Raw genomic sequence first — 19,969 nt, 5'->3', positions numbered from 1 at the left:
GCTGGGCCACTCAAGGACATTGAGGCTTGTCCCGAAGTCACTCCTGTGTTGTCTTGGCTGTTTGCTTAGGGTCGTTGTCCTGTTGGAAGGTGAACCTTTTCCACAGTCTGATTTCCTAAGTGCTCTGGAGCATGTTTTCATCAAGGATCTTGCTATACTTAACTCTGTTCATCTTTCCCTTGATCCTGAGAAGTCTTCCTGTCGCTGAAAAACATCCCTACAGCATGATGCTGCCACCACCATGCTTCACCGTAAGGATGGTGCCAGGTTTCTTCCAAATGTGACACTTGGCGTTCAGGCCAAAGAGTTGCATATTGGTTTCATCAGACCAGAGAATCTTGTTTCTCATGTTCTGAGAGTCTTTAGGTGCCTTTTGGAAAACTCCAAGTCGGCTGTCGTGCCTTTACTGAGGAGTGGCTTTTGCCTGGCCACTCTACCATAAAGGCCTGATTGGTGGAGTGCTGCAGAGATGTTGGTCCTTCTGGAAGGTTCTTCCATCTCCACAGAGGAACTCTGGAGCGCTGTCAGAGTGACCATTGGGTTCTTGGTCACCTCCCTGACCAAGGCCCTTATCCCCGATTGCTCAGTTTGGCCGGGCGGCCAGCTCTAGGAAGAGTCTTGGTGGTTGCAAACTTCCATTTAAGAATGACGGAGGACCGTCAATGCTGCAGAATTTTTTTGGTACCCTTCCCCAGATCTGTGTCTCGACACAATCCTGTCTCGGAGCTCTGCGGACAGTTCCTTTGACCTCATGGCTTGGTTTTTGCTCTGACATGCACTGGATGATCCATGGAAACAGGATGCAGCTGAGCTCAATTTTGAGTATCATAGCAGAAGGTCTGAATACTTATGTAAATAAGGTGTTTTTGATTTTTATAAATTTGCAAAAATTTCTAAACCTGTTTTTGTTTTGTCATTATGGGGTATTGTGTGTAGATTGAGCATTTTTACTTAAATAATCCATTTTAGAATAAGGCTCTAACGTAACAAAAAATACTTCATGTACTGTATATAAACCCATAAAGTTATGTCTGTCCAGTTGTACATGTTTGCTGATCGTGAGTTTAAAACAGTAGGGCCTATCCATCCTCTAAGGCTCCTGTTCTCTGTTTCTCCCCAGTATGAGAACGCTCTCCTCCGGGGCTATGTGGAGTGCTGCTCCAACCTGACCTGGTGCACCAACCCCTTGGGCTGTGACCAGATCCTGTGCAGGGAGAACATCGGCAGCATGGGAACCTGCTCAAAGTGCTGCTGGTCCTCCTGCTTCAGCTGCAACTTCCCAGAGGTTAGCACTGAGCTGTTATACACGTCTCCTGTCCTCATTCATGTGGTTTATTTGTCTTTTTTTTTTTACTTCAATGGCATTGAATTAGAAATCCATATTTGTACGGATACCCATCAGACTTGGTGTAGTGTAAATCTATCTAGTACATACAGTATTTTGTTCATAGAGACAAGTAAGCATAGAGTATAGATTTATGCTGATTTCTTAACCTCCACTATCTCCCCAGGCTCACTACCCAGCCAGCTGCAGTCACATGTCCCAGTGGATAGACGATGGTGGCTACTACGAGGGTATGACCATGGAAGCTCAGAGTAAGCACCTTGCCAAACTCATCTCCAAACGCTGCCCCAGCTGCCAGGCCCAGATAGAGAAGAACGAAGGGTGCCTACAGTAAGTATAAAGCCACTGGACCCGTTTCAATCCTCAGCCCAGTTTGTTCTCTGTCGATTTCCATCAAAACATTTCATGGTTTACCAGAAGTATGTTGTAGGGATTTCTAGGCATCACTGTTACTGCCACTCAGTGTCAAAACATTTTTTTCAGTATGACTTGTGCCAAATGTAACCATGGATTTTGCTGGAGGTGTCTCAAGCCATGGAAACCAACCCACAAAGATTACTTCAACTGCTCAGCTATGGTAATTCCAATTGACTTGATTAAGTTAAGTTTGTGCTTCATACGAATTTGGGTTTCCCCTCCATATGTATTTGGACAGTGAATTTTTTATTTGGCTCTGTACCCCACCATTTTGGATTTGGTCAAATGTTTCATGAGGCCACTTTACAGAATGTCACCTTTTATTTGACGGTATTTTCATACATATCTGTTTTACCGTTTAGAAATGAAAGCACTTTATGTACAGTGCCTTCGGAAAGTATTCAGACCCCTTGACTTTTTCCACATTTTGTTACGTTACAGCCTTTTTCTGAAATTGATTAAATAAATAAAACATCCTTCGCAGTCTATACACAATAGACACAACTTGTTTTTAGAAATGTAAAACAAAATAATAAACAGATACCTTATTTACATAAGAATTCAGACCCTTTGCTATGAGACTCAAAATGGAGCTCAGAGGCATCCTGTTTCCATTGATCATCCTTGAGATGTTTCTTCAACTTGATTGGAGTCCACCTGGTGGTAAATTCAATTGATTGGACATGATTTAGAAAGGCACACACCTGTCTATATAAGGTCCCACAGTTGACTGTGCATGTCAAAGCAAAAACAAGGCCTTGAGGTCGAAGGAATTGTCCGTAGAGCGCCAAGACAGGATTGTGTTGAGGCACAGATCAGGGGAAGGATACAAAAACAATTCTGCTGCATTGAAGGTCCCCAAGAACACAGTGGCCTCCATCCTTCTTAAATGGAATGGACGTTTGGAACAACCAAGACTCTTCCTAGAGCTGGCCACACGGCCAAATTGAGCAATGAGGGGGGAAGGGCCTTGGTCAGGGAAGTGACCAAGAACCCAATGGTCACTTTGACAGAGCTCTAGAGTTCCTTTGTGGAGATGAGAGAAACTTCCAGAAGGACAACCATCTCTGCAGTACTCCACCTAACAGGCCTCTATGGTAGAGTGGCCTGACGTAAGCCACTCATCAGTAAAAGGCACAACAGCCCTAAAGATTCTCTGGTCTGTTGAAACCAAGATTGGAATCTTTGGCCTGAATGCCAAGCGTCAGGTTTGGAGGAAATCTGGCACCATCCCTACGGTGAAGCATGATGGTGGAAGCATCATGCTGTGGGGATGTTTTTTAGCAGCAGGGACTGGGAGACTAGTCAGGATCGAGGCAAAGATGAACAGAGCAAAGTACAGAGATCCTTGATGAAAACCTGCTCCAGTGTGCTCAGGGCCTCAGACTGGGGCGAACGTTCACCTTCCAACAGGACAGCGACCCTAAGCACACAGCCAAGACAGCGCAGGAGTGGCTTCGGGACAAGTCTCAATGTCCTTGAGTGGCCCAGCCAGACCCGGAAGTTTAACCGATCTAACATCTCTGGAGAAACCTGAAAATAGCTGTGCAGTGACGCTCCCCATCCAACCTGACAGAGATTGAGAGGATCTGCAGAGAAGAATGGGAGAAACTCCCCAAATACAGGTGTGTCAAGCTTGTAGCATCATACCCAAGAAGACTCGATGCTGTAATCGCTGCCAATGTGCTTCAACAAAGTACTGAGTAAAGGGTCTGAATACTTATGTAAATGTGGTGTTTCATTTTTTATTATAAATGAGCAAACATTTCTAACAACCTGTTTTTGCTTTGTCATAATGGGGTATTGTGTAGATTGAGGAAAAGGGGTCTGAATACTTTTCGAAGGCACTATCTAGTCCCCCCATTTGAGGAAGTCAAGTATTTGGACAAATTTCCTTACTGTATTAAAGGAGTCAACGGTTTAGTATTTTGTCTTTTCACTCAATGACTACATCAAGCTTGTACAAACTCGTTGGATGCATTTGCAGTTTTTGGTTGCGTTTTGATTATATTTTGCCCAATGGGAACTGAATGGTGAATAATGTATTTTCTCATTTTGGAGTCACTTTTATTGTGACTAAGAAATCAAATCAAATCAAATTTTATTTGTCACATACACATGGTTAGCAGATGTTAATGCGAGTTTAGCGAAATGCTTGTGCTTCTAGTTCCGACAATGCAGTAATAACAAGTAATCTAACTAACAATTCCAAAACTACTGTCTTGTACACAGTGTAAGGGGATAAAGAATATGTACATAGGATATATGAATGAGTGATGGTACAGAGCAGCATAGGCAAGATACAGTAGATGGTATCGAGTACAGTATGTACAAATGAGATGAGTATGTAAACAAAGTGGCATAGTTTAAAGTGGCTAGTGATATATTTACATAATTTCCCATCAATTCCCATTATTAAAGTGGCTGGAGTTGAGTCAGTGTCAATGTGTTGGCAGCAGCCACTCAATGTTAGTGGTGGCTGTTTAACAGTCTGATGGCCTTGAGATAGAAGCTGTTTTTCAGTCTCTCGGTCCCAGCTTTGATGCACCTGTACTGACCTCGCCTTCTGGATGATAGCGGGGTGAACAGGCAGTGGCTCGGGTGGTTGATGTCCTTGATGATCTTTATGGCCTTCCTGTGACATCGGGTGGTGTAGGTGTCCTGGAGGGCAGGTAGTTTGCCCCCGGTGATGCGTTGTGCAGACCTCACTACCCTCTGGAGAGCCTTACGGTTGAGGGCGGTGCAGTTGCCGTACCAGGCGGTGATACAGCCCGCCAGGATGCTCTCGATTGTGCATCTGTAGAAGTTTGTGAGTGCTTTTGGTGACAAGCCGAATTTCTTCAGCCTCCTGAGGTTGAAGAGGCGCTGCTGCGCCTTCTTCACGATGCTGTCTGTGTGAGTGGACCAATTCAGTTTGTCTGTGTGTATGCCGAGGAACTTAAAACTTGCTACCCTCTCCACCACTGTTCCATCGATGTGGATAGGGGGGTGTTCTCAAGAATGTTTCTCAACACTTCTACATTTATGTGGATAATCATGGGGGGGGGGGTGATCCAATGCAGTGATCCACTTTTTTTCTGACTGCAGGTGAGTAAAGCAGCAAGGCAGGAAAAGAAGTTCCAAGACTACAACGAGAGATGCACTTTCCACAACCAAGCCAAGGACTTTGCCATCAATCTAGAGAGCAAAGTCTCCTCCATCAATGAAGCCTTGCAAATGAAGACGTTGACGTTTGTTATTGATGCCTGCAAAGTCCTCGCTCAAGCGCGCAAGGTAAGGGGTAGTAAACTCATTTGAAAATAACTGTCCAATCGGTAGAGACATTTAAGCAATCACCACGCAATCACCAATCACCATGCACGCTTTTGGAACGTTGACATTTAAAAAAGTCTAATAAATCAATTTAATATACACCATCACAATAAATCCTTTATTTTAGGCAGGTGTAAAGAAACATTATGATATGAAGAACATGTATTTTAGAATAACAGAATAGGAGTTGGCCTAGTATATGTTATCTATACATAGGCTGTATGTAGGCTTGTTCATTTAGTAGACAAGATATGCTTATGTCGGATGCTGTTGTTTTATATTCTATGATTTTATAGTAAGAAGAATACAATTGAACTTATCTGAATAAAATATAAACAGTATTTGTCCCATTCTGGTGTGAGTGCACATATGAGCATAAAAGTGATCATTTGAAACCGGTCCTATACACTAGATTGAGTTTGCCACTTTAGTTGCTGAACAAACATATAAATGCAACAATTTCAAAGATTTTACTGAGTTACAGTTCATACAAAGAAATCAGTCGATTTAGATAATTAGGTAATTTAGATAATTCATTAGGCCCTAATCTATGGATTTCACATGACTGGGAATATAGATATGCATCTGTTGGTCACAATTACTTCAAACAATTTAGGGGCATGGATCAGAGAACCAGTCAGTATCTGGTATGACCACCATTTGCCTCATTCAGTGCGACACATCTCCTTCGCTCAGGCTGTTGATTGTGGCCTGTGGAATGTTATCCCACTCCTCTTCAATGGCTGTGTGAAGTTGCTGGATATCGGCGGGAACTAGCACATGCTGTCGTAAACGTTGATCCAGAGCATCCCAAACAGGCTCAATGGATGACATGTGGTGAGTATGCAGGCCATGGAAGAATTGGGACATTTTCAGCTTCCAGCAATTGTGTACAGATCCTTGCGACATGGGGCCGTGCATTATCATGCTGATACATGAGGTGATGGCGGCGGATGAATAGCATGATCTTGTCACAGTATCTCTGTGAATTCAAATTGCCATCGATAAAATGCAATTGTTTGTTGTCCGTAGCTTATGCCTGCCCATACCATAAACCCGCTGGCCGCCATGGGGCACTCGTTGATAGCAAAGCGTGCTGTCTACCATCTGCCTGGTACAGTTGAAACCGGGATTAATCTGTGAAGAGCACACTTCTCCAGCGTGCTAGTGGCCATCGACGGTGAGCATTTGCCCACTGAAGTCGGTTATGACGCCAAACTACAGTCAGGTCAAGACCCTGGTAAGATCGATGAGCACGCAGATGAGCTTCCATGAGACGATTTCTGACAGTTGTGTGGAAATTCTTTGGTTGTGCAAACCCACAGTTTCATCAGCTGTCCGGGTGGCCGGTCTCAGACGACCCTGCAGGTGATGAAGCCGGATGTGGAGGTCCTGGGCTGGTGTGGTTACACGTGGTCTGCAGTTGTGATGCCGGTTAGACATACTGCCAAATTTTCTAAAATACCATTGGAGTCAGATTATGGAAGAGAAATCAACGTTCAATTTTCTGGCAACAGCTCTGGTGGATATTCCTGTAGTCAGCATGCCAATTGCCCGCTCCCTCAGCTTGACACATCTGGGGCATTGTGTTGGGTGACAAAACTGTACATTTTAGAGTGGCCTTTTATTGTCCCCAGCACAAGGTGCGTACTGTGTAATGATCATGCTTGTGTAATCAGCTTCTTGATATGCCACACCTGTCAGGTGGATGGATTATCTTGGCAAAGGAGAAATGCTCACTAACAGGGAATGTAAACAAATATGTGTACAACATTTTACATAAATAATATTTTTGTGCGTATGGAACATTTCTGGGATTGTTTATTTCAGCTCATGAAACATGTATATGTACATGTATATTTTTGTTGAGAATAAATCTTAGACTGTCTTAGAAATCAAAATGTATATGGGCTGCATGGTGACACTATAGGCTATTGATGTTTTGGGAAAGTCACAAAAAAAGCTTGTTCCTTGCCTCAGGCTGCACATGTGGTTCTCAATTTAATCCCATCTTTACCAATATGCTAAATGTGTTTAGATTTAGAATGGCCCATTAATGGACAGGGGAAGTAAGATGTAGTCTGTATGCACTCGAATAGCGAATGGAGGCTGCTTTCCCACCGGTTCGTTTTTCAATCATGACGGGTTATTACACTCCATGCATCAACTACTGTTTTTGTGGAGCATGCAGCCTCTTGCACGACAGGTGATGTTCTGCCCAAACTCTGTATACCATGGGCTCTAAAACCCTGTTCCTGCAGCTTCCCAGTGCTTCATTTGGGAAACCAAGTCAAATCTTTTCATGAACATTGATAGTAAAAAAGAAATAAATCACAACGAAAAACAGGCTATTTCATTGAACTGTTGCCAGCCCCTCTCTCTGCATGTTCGAGAAAGGAATGAATGATACAGAGAGATGGAAATGGATGGTGGTGAGATTCTGTAGCTAAAGCCTATTACTAGGCTATTCAAATACAAATTCACTATAATTATGGGCTAACTCTTAAGTCGCCCTGCACAATTGATGAATCAATAGCATCTCCTAGGCCTATACGTTCTCTCCCAGACTCATGGATAGAAAGTTTGGAGTGTAGAATAAGGTAACCAGTCCATCCAGTATGCAAAATAATACAGTCCATACTCAAAGGCAATTGCTAGAATTTTAATTTTGGCGTATAGGCCAGACCAATTTTGAACCAAAAACATCTTAAGTCAGTTTAAAATATTTTTCTGCCGCGTGTAATATGCGGTACGCTATATATTGTATAACGGAACAATCATTATTTTAATTCAATGTTTTTTCAGGCTTGTGCACATATTATAGGCCTGTGTATGGATAAGCTTGAGTATGCATATGTTTTTAATTTTTTATGAATCATCACATTAGAAAGCTCTGTCCATTTCGTTGTTAGTCTTTGAAACAACATCCACAACGACCATGTTTTCCACTGCTTCAGCCAATCAGCCAAGTGTAAAAAAATGTTTTTTAAAGAAAGTACAATAATTTTTTGATGAGTGTTTGATGGCATTTTTATTGATGTTAGAGGGACAATTGAGCACTGAGTACCAGGCCATTAGTGACCTTATGGTTGTTAGTTTGTTGGGTACTACCGATGCATGTCCAGAGTGCATAAGAGATTACCTTGACTCAACGGTCACATGGCGTTTTACTGCGGTCATGACTGCCAGTGTGGCGGTAATACGGTCACCTCAAGAGCCCTATTCATGATGTTACCTTTTCAGCATTTAAAAGATATGACTAATATGGATCCCTTGCCTGACTCTGCCATGTAGGTGCTGGCCTACTCGTGTGTGTACAGCTACTACAACCAGGACACAGAGAAGATGGATGTGATGGAGCAGCAAATGGAAGCCCTGGAGCTTCACACCAATACTCTACAGATCCTGCTGGGTAAGACCTGCAGGAATTACAGTGCCTAGAGAAAGTATTCACACCCCTTCTTAACCTATCCACATTTTGTTGTTACAGCCTGAATTTAAAATGGATTAAATTTAGATTTTGTGTCACTGGCCTAAACACAATACCCCATAATGTCCAAGTGGAATGATGTTTTTACAAATGAATACAAAATGAAAAGCTGAGATGTCTCAAGTCAATAAGTATTTAACCCCTTTGTTATGACGAGCCTAAATACAGTGCATTCGGAAAGTATTCAGACCCCTTCCACTTTATTTTTGTTACGTCATAGCGTTATTCTAAAATTGATTACATAAATAAATATCTTCAATCTACACACAGTACCCCATAATAACAAAACAAAAACTGTTTTTAATATATATTTTTTGCAAATGTATCAAAAATCTAAAACGGATACCTTAAGTATTCAGACCTTTTTCTATTAGACTAGACATTATGCTCAGGTGCATCCTGTTTCCATTGATCATCCTTGAGATGTTTCTACAACTTGATTGGAGTCCACCTATGGTAAATTCAATTGATTGGACATCTCTGCAGCACTCTACCAATCAGGCCTTTATTAAGGTAGTGGCCAGATGGAAGCCACTCCTCAGGGCAGATGACAAGCCCGCTTGGAATTTGCCAAAAGGCACCTATGGACTCTCAGATAATGATAAACAAGATTCTCTGTTCTGATGAAACCAAGATTGAAGTCTTTGGCCTGAATGCCAAGCGTCACATCTGGAGGAAACCTGGCACCATCCCAAAGGTGAAGCATGGTGGTGGCAGCATCATGCTGTGGGGTGTTTTTCAGCAGCAGGGACTGGAAGACTAGTCCGAATAGAGGGAAAGATGAATGGAGCAAAGAACAGAGGTCCTTGATGAAAACAACATTTTAGTTACTCCACAATACTAACCTAATTGACAGTGAAAAGTAGGAATCCTGTACAAAACATGCATCTTGTTTGCAATAAGGCATTAAAGTAAAACTGCAAAAAATGTGGGAAAGAAATGTATGACCTAAATACAAAGCGTTATGTTTGGGGCAAACACAACACATCACTGAGTACCACGCTTCATATTTTAAAGCATGGTGGTGGCTACATCATGTTATGGGAATGCTTGTCATTGGCAAGGACTAGGTAGTTTAGAATAAAAAATAATCCTACAGGAAAACTTGGTTGTCTACTTTCCAACAGACACAAATTCACCTTTCAGTAGGACAATAACTTAAAACACAAGGCCAAATATGCTTACCAAATCAATTTGTATTGGTCACATGCAATAACATCTGCTAACCATGTGTGAGTGTAGCAAAATGCTTGTGCTTCTAGTTCCCGACAGTGCAGCAATATCTAACAAGTAATATCTAACAATTTCACAACAAATACCTAATACACAACCATCTAAGTAAAGGAATGTAACAAGAATATGGATGAGCAATGACAGAGCAGCATAGGCTAAGATGCAATATAGAATGTAGTATATACATATGAGATGAGTAATGCAAAATATGTAAACATTATTAAAGTGGCATTTGTGACTAGTGTTCCATTTATTAAAGTGGCCAATGATTTCACGTCTGTATGTAGGCAGCAACCTCTCTGTGCTAGTGATGTTTGTTTAACAGTCGTCTGGTCTTGAGATAGAAGCTGTTTTTCAGACTCTCTGTCCCAGCTTTGATGCATCTGTAGACTGATCTCGCCTTCTGGATGGTAGCGGGTTGAAAAGGCAGTGGCTCGGGTGGTTGTTGTCCTTGATCTTTTTGACCTTCCTGTGACATCAGGTGCTGTAGGTGTCCTAGAGGGCAGGTAGTTTGCCCCCGGTGATGTGATGTGCAGACCACAACACCCTCTGGAGAGCCCTGCGATTGTGGGCGGTGCAGTTGCCGTACCAGGCGGTGATACAGCTCGACAGGATGCTCTCAATTGTGCATCTGTACAAATTTGTGAGGGTTTTAGGTGACAAACCATTTCAGTTTGTCAGTGATGTGTACGCTGAGGTACTTAACTTTCCACCATCTACACTGCTGTTCTGTCGGTGGATGGGGGGGTGCTCCCTCTGCTGTTTCCTGAGGTCCACTATCTCGTTTTTGTTGACATTGAGTAAGAGGTTATTTTCCTGACACCATATCCCGAGAGCTCTCACCTCCTCCCTGTAGGCTACCACAATGTTCCTGAGTGGCCTAGTTAGTTTTGACTTAAATAGTCTTGAAATTGGCTGTCTAGCAATGATCAACAACCAACTTGACAGAGCTTAAAGAATTTAGAAAAGAATAATGTGCAAATATTGTACAATCCAGTTGTGCAAAACTCTTAGACCCACCCAGAAAGACTGCTGTAATGGCTGCCGAAGGTGATTCTAACATTTATGTACATTTGATTTCTGTATTTCATTACATGTGAAACACATTTTCACTTTGTCATTATGGGGAATTGTGTGTCGATGGGTGAGGATTTTTTATTTTATTTAATCCATTTTGAATTCAGGCTGTAACAACAAAATGTGGAATGAGTCAAGGGGTATGAATAAAAGGATCATTGTAAGATTGTCAAGGCAAATTTCTATTACGTACAGATTGGCATTTGAAAGGATTTCACTATTAGAGAGAGGTTTTTACTTCAATGGAGACTTGCTCGCGTGACTCGAGGGATAGCCAGTGCGATGCACTCTGCTTGTTTAAGTAGAAGGGTAGAAGAGTTCTTATAGGTCTAAATTCAAACCATATAAAATAATGACAGATATGATGGAAACAGGAAGTTTCTGTAAAAAATAACTGTTGCGCCACTTTGATTGACCGACAATAAGCTACACGTGTGTAATGCGTTTTGGCTACCGGTGTGTCTTTTTATGGGGCACACTCATAACTCAAACTCTTGTTTTATTAAAACTTTGTATGCAATGGTCTATTCTTGTAGGCTATGTAGCAAATAATCACATAGGATCATTTTAGACACAGCCTTAAAAAAATGTTTTTATTCCTCAAATACTCTCCCAAGTAATCGAATACTAACGTCTGTTTTGGATATTCGAACATCCCTACTTTTTGAGGATGTGTCATACACCATGGATGAGTTCTCATTGTCTGCGTCTTTCCCCTCCAGAGGAGACCCTGTTGCAGTGTACGGATCTAGCGTCCTGCATCCGTCTACTGAAGCCTGAGCACCTCAACACTGGCCTGGAACTCATCCGCCGCATTCAGGAGCGTCTGGTGGCCATTCTACAACACTCGACCCAGGTAGGGACTAGGGAGGGATTTACACACTGAAGACCACAGCACAAAGTGTGGCGGTAATACTTATTGGGTGCTTTGTGGTCCAATCAACAGCAAGTCATGAGGGTTTCCTCCTGTCTGGTCTCTCCAAACACAGGACTTCCGAGTGGGATACAACTCCAAAACAGGACAGGAACTGGAATCTGCTCAAGCTTCAAATCTTTCTAAGAACACAGACGCCAACAAAGTGTGAGTACAGGAGATTTGGGAAGTGGATCTCTACATTGGTTCCTGGATCTAGTAGCTTATTACTGAGAAAATGTTCCTCCTGATTTGCTGTGCTCACGGGTCTTCTCTCTCTGCAGGGCTGGGGGCTCTGAGTCTGACAACCATAACAACGAGGGTGGAGATGAGGCAGAGGAGGATGAATGGTATGACGATGAGTACGTTCCCGAATGGCATGAAGATGACGAGGATGACTTCTTTTCTGATGATGACGAGTCCGAAAACCTAGAGAGGGATTTCAGTCCTTTTGACTAAACATCTGAAAATAGGAAGAAAAAAATGTCAGTCTCAATCTGTGCAGGCACTGCAAGCACCATATAAATATATTTTGGGAAAAAGCAGTACTTAATAAACAAACAAAAATCCGTCAGAGAGAGCGATGGGGACAGAGAAAAGCCATGGTCTGGTTTGAAGTGAGGCTGGGTGTGATCCTTCATTTTTCCAGTCAGCCTCTTTGCGCTTAGCCTTCACAATTTCAGTCCCATGCCACAACTGCAATTGTTGGATGGGCACACTTACATGTTCCACTTATTGTTCATCACATAGGTTTGAATTCCTAGAGCCTCATTCTTTTTCACATGACGCTGTTTTGAAGCCGATGAGGGTACCATGACTGTCAGACATAATGAAGGATCCCTGTAAGAAAATATTTGAGGTGTGACGATATACTTGAGAAAAAGCCCATACTTTGTGTAATACAAATGCTACTTTTTCATTTACCAGCGTGACTGAAAAGGGATTTTATAATCCAGCGCTAGGAAGGCTGTTAAATTGGCAGAATGTTGTTCATTGCCGAATGGCTTGCCTTGATATATTTTTGTAATACATGGATATATGCCTTCATTCATAACGATAAAGTACTCATTCAGAAAATGTATATTTCCATAATGAAACTTAAAACACTGAAATATTGTATGTTAATTTTAGAAGGCTATTAAAAGCTCAAGACTGCGGTTAATACAATGTTTCTGCGACCTTTTCATGGGTTATTAAAGGGCTGCGAGGGGGAGATTGTGAGGAAAAGGATGTAAGGTATTGGGTGTGCCTGGCAACAGTAGCTGACAACTCGCAACATTCTTGCGCTGCATTGTAGTTCGCTACATACTTCTTCAGCGATTGGATCGTCACTGACCAATCAGTGTCAAAACCAGTGACACATTTTCAAACCGCTGCTTTACCCATCGGTTTCTGGACCAATCAGACGGCCTTGAATGTGTTCGCAAGTCGGTGAAGGGTCAGGGAGGTACTCCAATCAGTCAATAAAATGTATTTTATAAATCCCTTTTTACATCAGCAGTTGTCACAAAATGCTTACACAGATACCCATCCTAAAAAACCCAATGTGCAAGCAATGCAGATGTAGAAGCACAGAGCCACTCATTGCGGAGATTAAACTAACGTCCGTGGGCGTAGCATTTGGCCGGAGCAAGGAGTCTGGGTAGTCAGGCAATGAGGGAGTTCTATTAACCTGAGCTGTGGTGCACCGTTCTATTGTCCACGATGTGAACTGGCAAAAGCGGTGAGGGAGGAGCGCCCTCACAAATGGAACAGTAATCTGCGCCGCTTTCATGTCAACAAGGCAGCATGGTGCATAGTCTAAAACCTACATCTCTTTTCCATTAAATGTTTTAATTTTCAAACTAGTTTTCATTGGGAAGTCACAGAAAGCGTTTTTATCAAAAGCAATAACTTTTGCATATAAAAACATAATCCTACTCATTACTCTACTTGCTTAATCTAGCCTAGGCTACATCATGCTTTTGAAATAAATAAAAAATGTGTTGTTGAAATTTTGTCAATGTTTATCTGTATATGGGTTGGGATATTTGATATCTCAACATGCCACTTTGCTGTTGAGAGATACTAATATTCACCATGTGCATCTTCAAAAAATGTATATTTCTGATCTCAATGTTGAACTTGTGCAATGTCAGCGGACTAAATAAATGCGCTTTCTGCTATCATGCTGGAGTGATTTCACTGTCTATGTATTATTTCATAACTACATTACCTGATTTAAACAAGACATTATTAACGTCATAAATATCATCATAGGCTGCTAGAGAATACTTCTGTGTAGTGAGGGGGGAAATAGTTTGTTATTCCCTGGCTTTTCCCAAAGAATATCTATTATATTGACAATGGAAATACATGTCCTTAAAGATGGAACGCAGGTGGAAGGAGAACAGGTGGGGCCATTTTAGCCAATAAGAGTGCAGATACCAGTGGCGTAGTACATTTCCTGAGTGTTGTCGTGTGTTGCTGCCTTGCTATGTTGTCGTCTTAGGTCTCTATTTATGTCTTTATAAAAAAAAATAATCCCAGCCCTGTCCCCGCAGAAGGCCTTTTGTCTTTTGGTAGGCCGTCATTGTAAATAAGAATTTGTTCTTAACTGACTTTCCTAGTTAGATAAAGGTTAAATAAAATTGTGTGTACCGACAGATGTAGCCAATTGAATAGCCTATCCTTATAGAATATGTATAAAATGCATCCTCCAATTGCAACATCTGCCTATGCCCACACACATCTATTTAACCTCAAACACCAAGATAGGCATAGGCAACCCAATTTCAAAATAGGCCATAATCACTATCAATCGTGAATGATAAATCTTTGTTTTACTGGTGAAATGTCCAAACTGCATCTCCATCCCAGTTTCATGAGAATATGCATTTAAATCTTCCTGAATTACTATTTCATGAGCAAATTAAATCAGATGGCGTTAAGCTATTAGCCTTGTAATTTGTTTCAGTCAAAGCATATGTCCTGCCTAGTGGTACGCTCTGACTTTTGGCGCATGGGCTTATTTTTTAAAACTATTCCGCTTCAGCTAACCATCCTAAAATCGAATTAGAAATTAGGTATTTCTGGTGTGATGTTTTTGGCCTACTTTGCTATGGTATTATATTCGGTTATGTTATGTAAAATGCAAATGAATCATTGTGATCTTGCGAGACATTTATTTACCTTTTATCTAACTTTATTAAACGAGCACTATTGTGCAGCGCACACACGTAACCTGTAGTTCATAATTCTCGCCACCGCCAGAGAGAAGACGGGGAAGAAACCCCCATTTACCGGCCTCTAGGTTGCGATACATGTTTATTTGGTTTGTTATTCTATTGTTTTTTTCATTTAATTCATGTAATTAAATCATTTATTTACAATTTATCAGTATGAATTTTCCAGAAATAGTTTTACCAGCTCCGTGTATTCTCAAATTGAAAAAATTAAGGGGGTGCCACTCCTCTCCTCCGGCAGCACTACACCCCTGCAGATACACGTGAACAACAAGCACAACTCTAATATTAAAGGTTGACTCAGCGATATTACGTAGATCTAAAGAGCAGAGTAGGCCAATTAGAGCACTGAAGCCCGAGACTTAACTTCTCCACAGTTTTGGTGCACTGGCTACCACGCTTTGAACAGCGTGAAGCGATACTGTGGATGACTGAGAGCGACATTTCTGGCATCTGTCGTGGTAATTTCCTCTATTACCAAATCATGAGAGAGCAAACCACACACAAGTCAGAGTTATCATGAAGTCCATCTTTAATTATATGAGCTTCACCATAGCCCTGTGACTCTCAGATCAATTCAGTGTCTTTAAATGAATTCTCTGAGAGTGCTTACAAAACAGTCCTTAGTATAATTTATAGCCAAGACACACCCATCAAAACTCACATGACGAATAACAGATCTTAGGAACATTTTTCAAAATAACCTTTTACCAGAAAAAAAGAGTATCCCATAATTTATAGCATTAGCTATATATTATCGTTCAGTTTGGTCTCCTAAACCGAAGCTCTTGTCTCGTTCTTGGTACAACATACTACCAAGACATTACTTCATCCAATGGTATATATCAATTGCCCATTTCTAGATACTCCCATAAAAAATACAACCCCTCGTGGACAAGCTTACAGCGAGAAGTGACTGGCACACAGACATTGTGGAGCCACCTAACTGGTTCCCCATTAATCACACCATCCCTTCACATGGTTTAGGAATAGTTAGACACATTCACAGATTAGACTAACCCGACCTCTCCCCTCTCTGGGCCCAAGTAACTTTTCCCACATAAGCATACTATAAAAATTAATAACACATCTTATCAATGTTACCTAAAGAATTCTGATTATTCCCCAACATTCCCCTCTCAGGGACATTGTCCCTTCTAAAGAATCAGAACATTAATTACATACTCAATATTTAAAAGAAAATTTTAAAAATCAAATCCCCTCAATGTCAAATACCTTAGCTTATGTAAGCTTTCTCCCTTCTGAAACTAAGTTTACAACCTTTATTCTACAAGACAAACTTGCACAAGTTTAATAACACAGAATAATCCATTTGAGGAAAATAAAAACATAACATAGAAATGCTCCCTAAGTTACATGAGAACCAGTATCTAAACACAGGCCTCATCACAACATATAGGACAGACATCCCTCTAAGTCCTCATGCTCAGAGATGTAGTCAGGAATAGAGAATAGGTCAGTGAAATCATTCATATTCCAAATCATAATTAACAACCCAACTATTTATCCAACCAATATTTAGAATGACATTCCTCAGTGATTCAAATTGGTCTTATCACTCAAAGTAAAAACCTCAATTTAACACACATCAATATTAGCAGATTTTTCATTCATTCAGTATAATTATCCCATAATTCTACCATTAACTTTTTTAATCATGATTATAATATAGATCAGTATCTCAATGCATTCACAATCTAAATTACTCTAATTTTACATGGTGTAGACCTCTCCAATCAACCTGATACCACAAAAGTATAAAACAATTTTATTGGCACAGTTGACCAACCCCCCCTCTCAGGCACTGATTCTTCTGGCGTCTTTGTCGTTCTTCTTCAGATAGCTTTACAGTTCAAAGTGGATGGCTCATGATAATGTCCCAATTTCAATATCTCATCTTTGCCACTCATGTGTTGTCCATTCGTCAACCAATATACCAGCATCATAAGAAAAGGTTAGAACAGATCTCTCTCCATGCTCACTCCAAGTGGACTCACACTCCTGAGAGAAACATGAAAGAAAACCAGTTGACAGCTTATATCGGATACTGTACACTGATTTCTGGCTTGGTTCCTTTCTCTCGGTATAAGTGGTTCGGAAGGCCTTCTTCAACACCTTTGTCACTCTTCTTCAGCCAGTTAGAGGGGGTTTTGAGGCACACACACTATTCGGTCCAATTATCTCTTCCATGCATTATTAAGATACCGCCTGATGTCACTTTTCATGGTAACCTCGAAAGAACAGATCAGAACAACAGTTTAGTTCAGTTCATTAACTACATGATAAATTATTATTTTTACCAATTATTCTTAATACACATATCTAAGCATATTTTAAAGAAAATATCAACACATTCTATTGAAACTATTCTTTCAAATTGACTTATACTCCCCATCTCACTGTCAACTCCATCGTAGAGCCAAGGATCAAGAAGTTAGACCTATACCCCTCAGGAATAGAACAAAACAAACACAACAATACAATACACTCCTTCACATATCACTCAAGGTGTATAAACTTCAATTCAAAACCTAAAAAAACTGAATCCTCCCCCATGTTTTACACATATCTCTCCATGAGAGTAATGTAAAAACCAAAACTACTACTGGATTTTTTATTTTTTTTTCTCAAATAACCTAATCAAATTAAAATCACTAAACTGAAAAAACTCCACAAAGAAAAAGTATTCAACCCATGTAGTCATAGGAAAATAGACTTAAAGCAGCATACCCTTAGTTAAAAGCAATGCCCTCTCCTTCTTCACAGTGGTCCAAATTACAAATATGGCTAAGAACTATAAACTCAAACTTATTTATCAATTACACAAATTATCTTGAAAGCAATATTACAAATGACCATAAATTCATTATCCAAATGGCTTTCCAATGCGGGTGATCAAGCCACAATGGAAGGTCATCATAGAGGTCATAGGTCATACAAAACCCTTCAAATAAGTGTTTTTTTTTACTATACTAGACAAATTGCAAACAATAGTCAAATAGTTCCTACATGTTGTATCCCAGGTTCCCAGAACATTCCTTTATCAAAATAATTAACGTGTTTAATTCAAACTCAGAAAATAAAAACTCATTAAAATTCCATGTGCATGTGTGCCCCTTCTCAATGTCTGCGGCGCTGCTCGTGGCAATGTATTTTAGCTGAGTCTACCTTTAAGTCGTTATTTTTTTCAAAGTTGTGGAAATGCCACGTGCGTCTTCTTATATCAGTGCATTCATAACAACCTAAATTCCACACTTTCTACGACAACAATGTTAACTAATGTTACAGAGGAACTAACATGGCTGCCGTAGAAAGTGTGGAATTTTTATATGGGGGGTCAATGTGTGGTACGTGAGGCTTATTTGAACAAATATAAATGGGAAATATTTAAACAATGCTATGTAATTTAATGTCTAGAATTAGAACAATATTCAAAATTCTAAAAATTGGCCCAACTCTCTAAATACAGGATATGGTCTGACTACAACCAGTTTACAGGTCAGAAATTTCAGAGTTTCAACTGGCATGAGAAGGTGGAATTATTTTCGTGGACAGATTACAATTTGATGAGAAAAGTGGAAAAGGTCATTTAACATTCCAAACCTCTAGTCTAACTGAAGCTTGTGGTGAAGCAACAGGTAAGCCTATCCATGGGCAGAGTCTCTGCCTCCGAGGTTGTCTCCTACCTTACACTTTCCTTTAACATAAAAATACAAGAAAACACTAGTTACTGAAATACTTCATTACTTTTGTACACAGAGGGACACCCTGTTTCTTTTAAAATCCATTCATTACCTCTGGCATTTATCACATGACATAAAGCTCAATCTACCTCCCTCTCCCTAACACACAAACTATCAAATACCTTAAATCTAAAATACAGACAGGGCAGACCTCCTTAGCCCAGCTGATTTGATTGTAGCCGGACACATGCCATCCAGCTGCAGGGGAACCAACCTCCTCCTCCTGTCTGTCTTAAATGCCTCTACATTTGGATTCATCTGGGGGAATGTTTCTGACAGGTCAAAAGGTTATAAAAATTACAATAATGACACTCCGCATAATCTAATCCGACCATTCTCGTGCACCCCACCGTGGCTGCTGCTATCGTTGCTAGCTAGTTCAGTCAAATCCAATGCAGCGCTGCCAACTTTTGAAGAAAGCTTGGAGTGAGATTTGCTATGTGAATTCATTGCCCCCTTGCACAACCCCTAGATTCCCAGGAAAATTTTACTGTTTTAAAGCTAATTTCCTGCAATTCTACATATTGTAACGACCCTGTGTTTATAAGCGCGGAAATCGACCCTGCCGCATGAGCATGCTTTTGCGGCACAGTCGATAGCGCGCGCGGGCTCGAAGGTCGAGGGTTCGAGACCTGCTCCCTGCTGTTTCATTACAATATTTATGATGCTTAGAATATTAAATGAACACTCAAAAGTTGACGACTTTGTTACTTTTGGGGGAAGAAATGTTAAGAATGCAACAAAAAAATGTGTGGTTTCAGAATTTATTCAGACAGTAATGAAGTTAAATAGGGACACGGGCAAAATAGGTCTGGAAGAGAATTCTGCTTGCTCTTCAGAAGGGTTAGCCACCCCTGATTTATGTTTCCCAAGTGCTGGGTGTTTGAAAATATCCTTGTTATAACAATAATTTCTCAAAATCACCCAAGCTTTGTGAAAAATCTAATAAATATCAATATTCAGGTAGTTTAGGTCTACTAAGGAGAGATGGATTGGGGGGTGAGGTCCTGCGATAGACTAGCGTCCTGTCTAGGGGGTATACTTTACATCAAGCTGCCTCACGCTTCGGAAACAGGAGGTTGGCTCATGTCCTATGAGCCGTTCCAGCTTGCATAAACCAAGGCTACTTACTACTTATGCCTACATAGACAAAATATGTGTTTATGAGTTGTGAGTCCCCTTACCATCTCTGCC

The 19,969-nt window shown here is 40.8% G+C and overlaps 1 protein-coding gene across 5 annotated transcripts in view; it reads left to right on the top strand.

Moving 5' to 3' along the window:
• The window catches only part of LOC110527477 (cullin-9), a 67,094-nt gene extending 53,119 nt beyond the window's left edge, over nt 1-13,975 (top strand). For 4 of the 5 annotated variants that reach the window (XM_021608776.2, XM_021608765.2, XM_021608792.2 and 1 more), the window contains 8 exons: nt 1,121-1,285; nt 1,512-1,675; nt 1,829-1,922; nt 4,850-5,035; nt 8,369-8,486; nt 11,597-11,730; nt 11,864-11,955; nt 12,072-13,975. In XM_021608776.2, the coding sequence (XP_021464451.2) occupies nt 1,121-1,285; nt 1,512-1,675; nt 1,829-1,922; nt 4,850-5,035; nt 8,369-8,486; nt 11,597-11,730; nt 11,864-11,955; nt 12,072-12,246 (1,128 nt within the window). In that variant the 3' untranslated portion in view covers nt 12,247-13,975. Of the gene's footprint in view, nt 1-1,120; nt 1,286-1,511; nt 1,676-1,828; nt 1,923-4,849; nt 5,036-8,368; nt 8,487-11,596; nt 11,731-11,820; nt 11,956-12,071 lie in introns of all 5 variants that reach the window. The other variant, XM_021608803.2, reaches the window with a different exon arrangement.
• Nucleotides 13,976-19,969: the final 5,994 nt, after the last annotated feature.

The sequence above is a fragment of the Oncorhynchus mykiss genome, chromosome 1, assembly GCF_013265735.2.
Source record: "Oncorhynchus mykiss isolate Arlee chromosome 1, USDA_OmykA_1.1, whole genome shotgun sequence".
Classification (NCBI taxonomy): Eukaryota; Metazoa; Chordata; class Actinopteri; order Salmoniformes; family Salmonidae; genus Oncorhynchus; species Oncorhynchus mykiss.
Note: the sequence above shows the minus strand (reverse complement) of the source record. Positions and strands in the feature narration are given on the sequence as shown.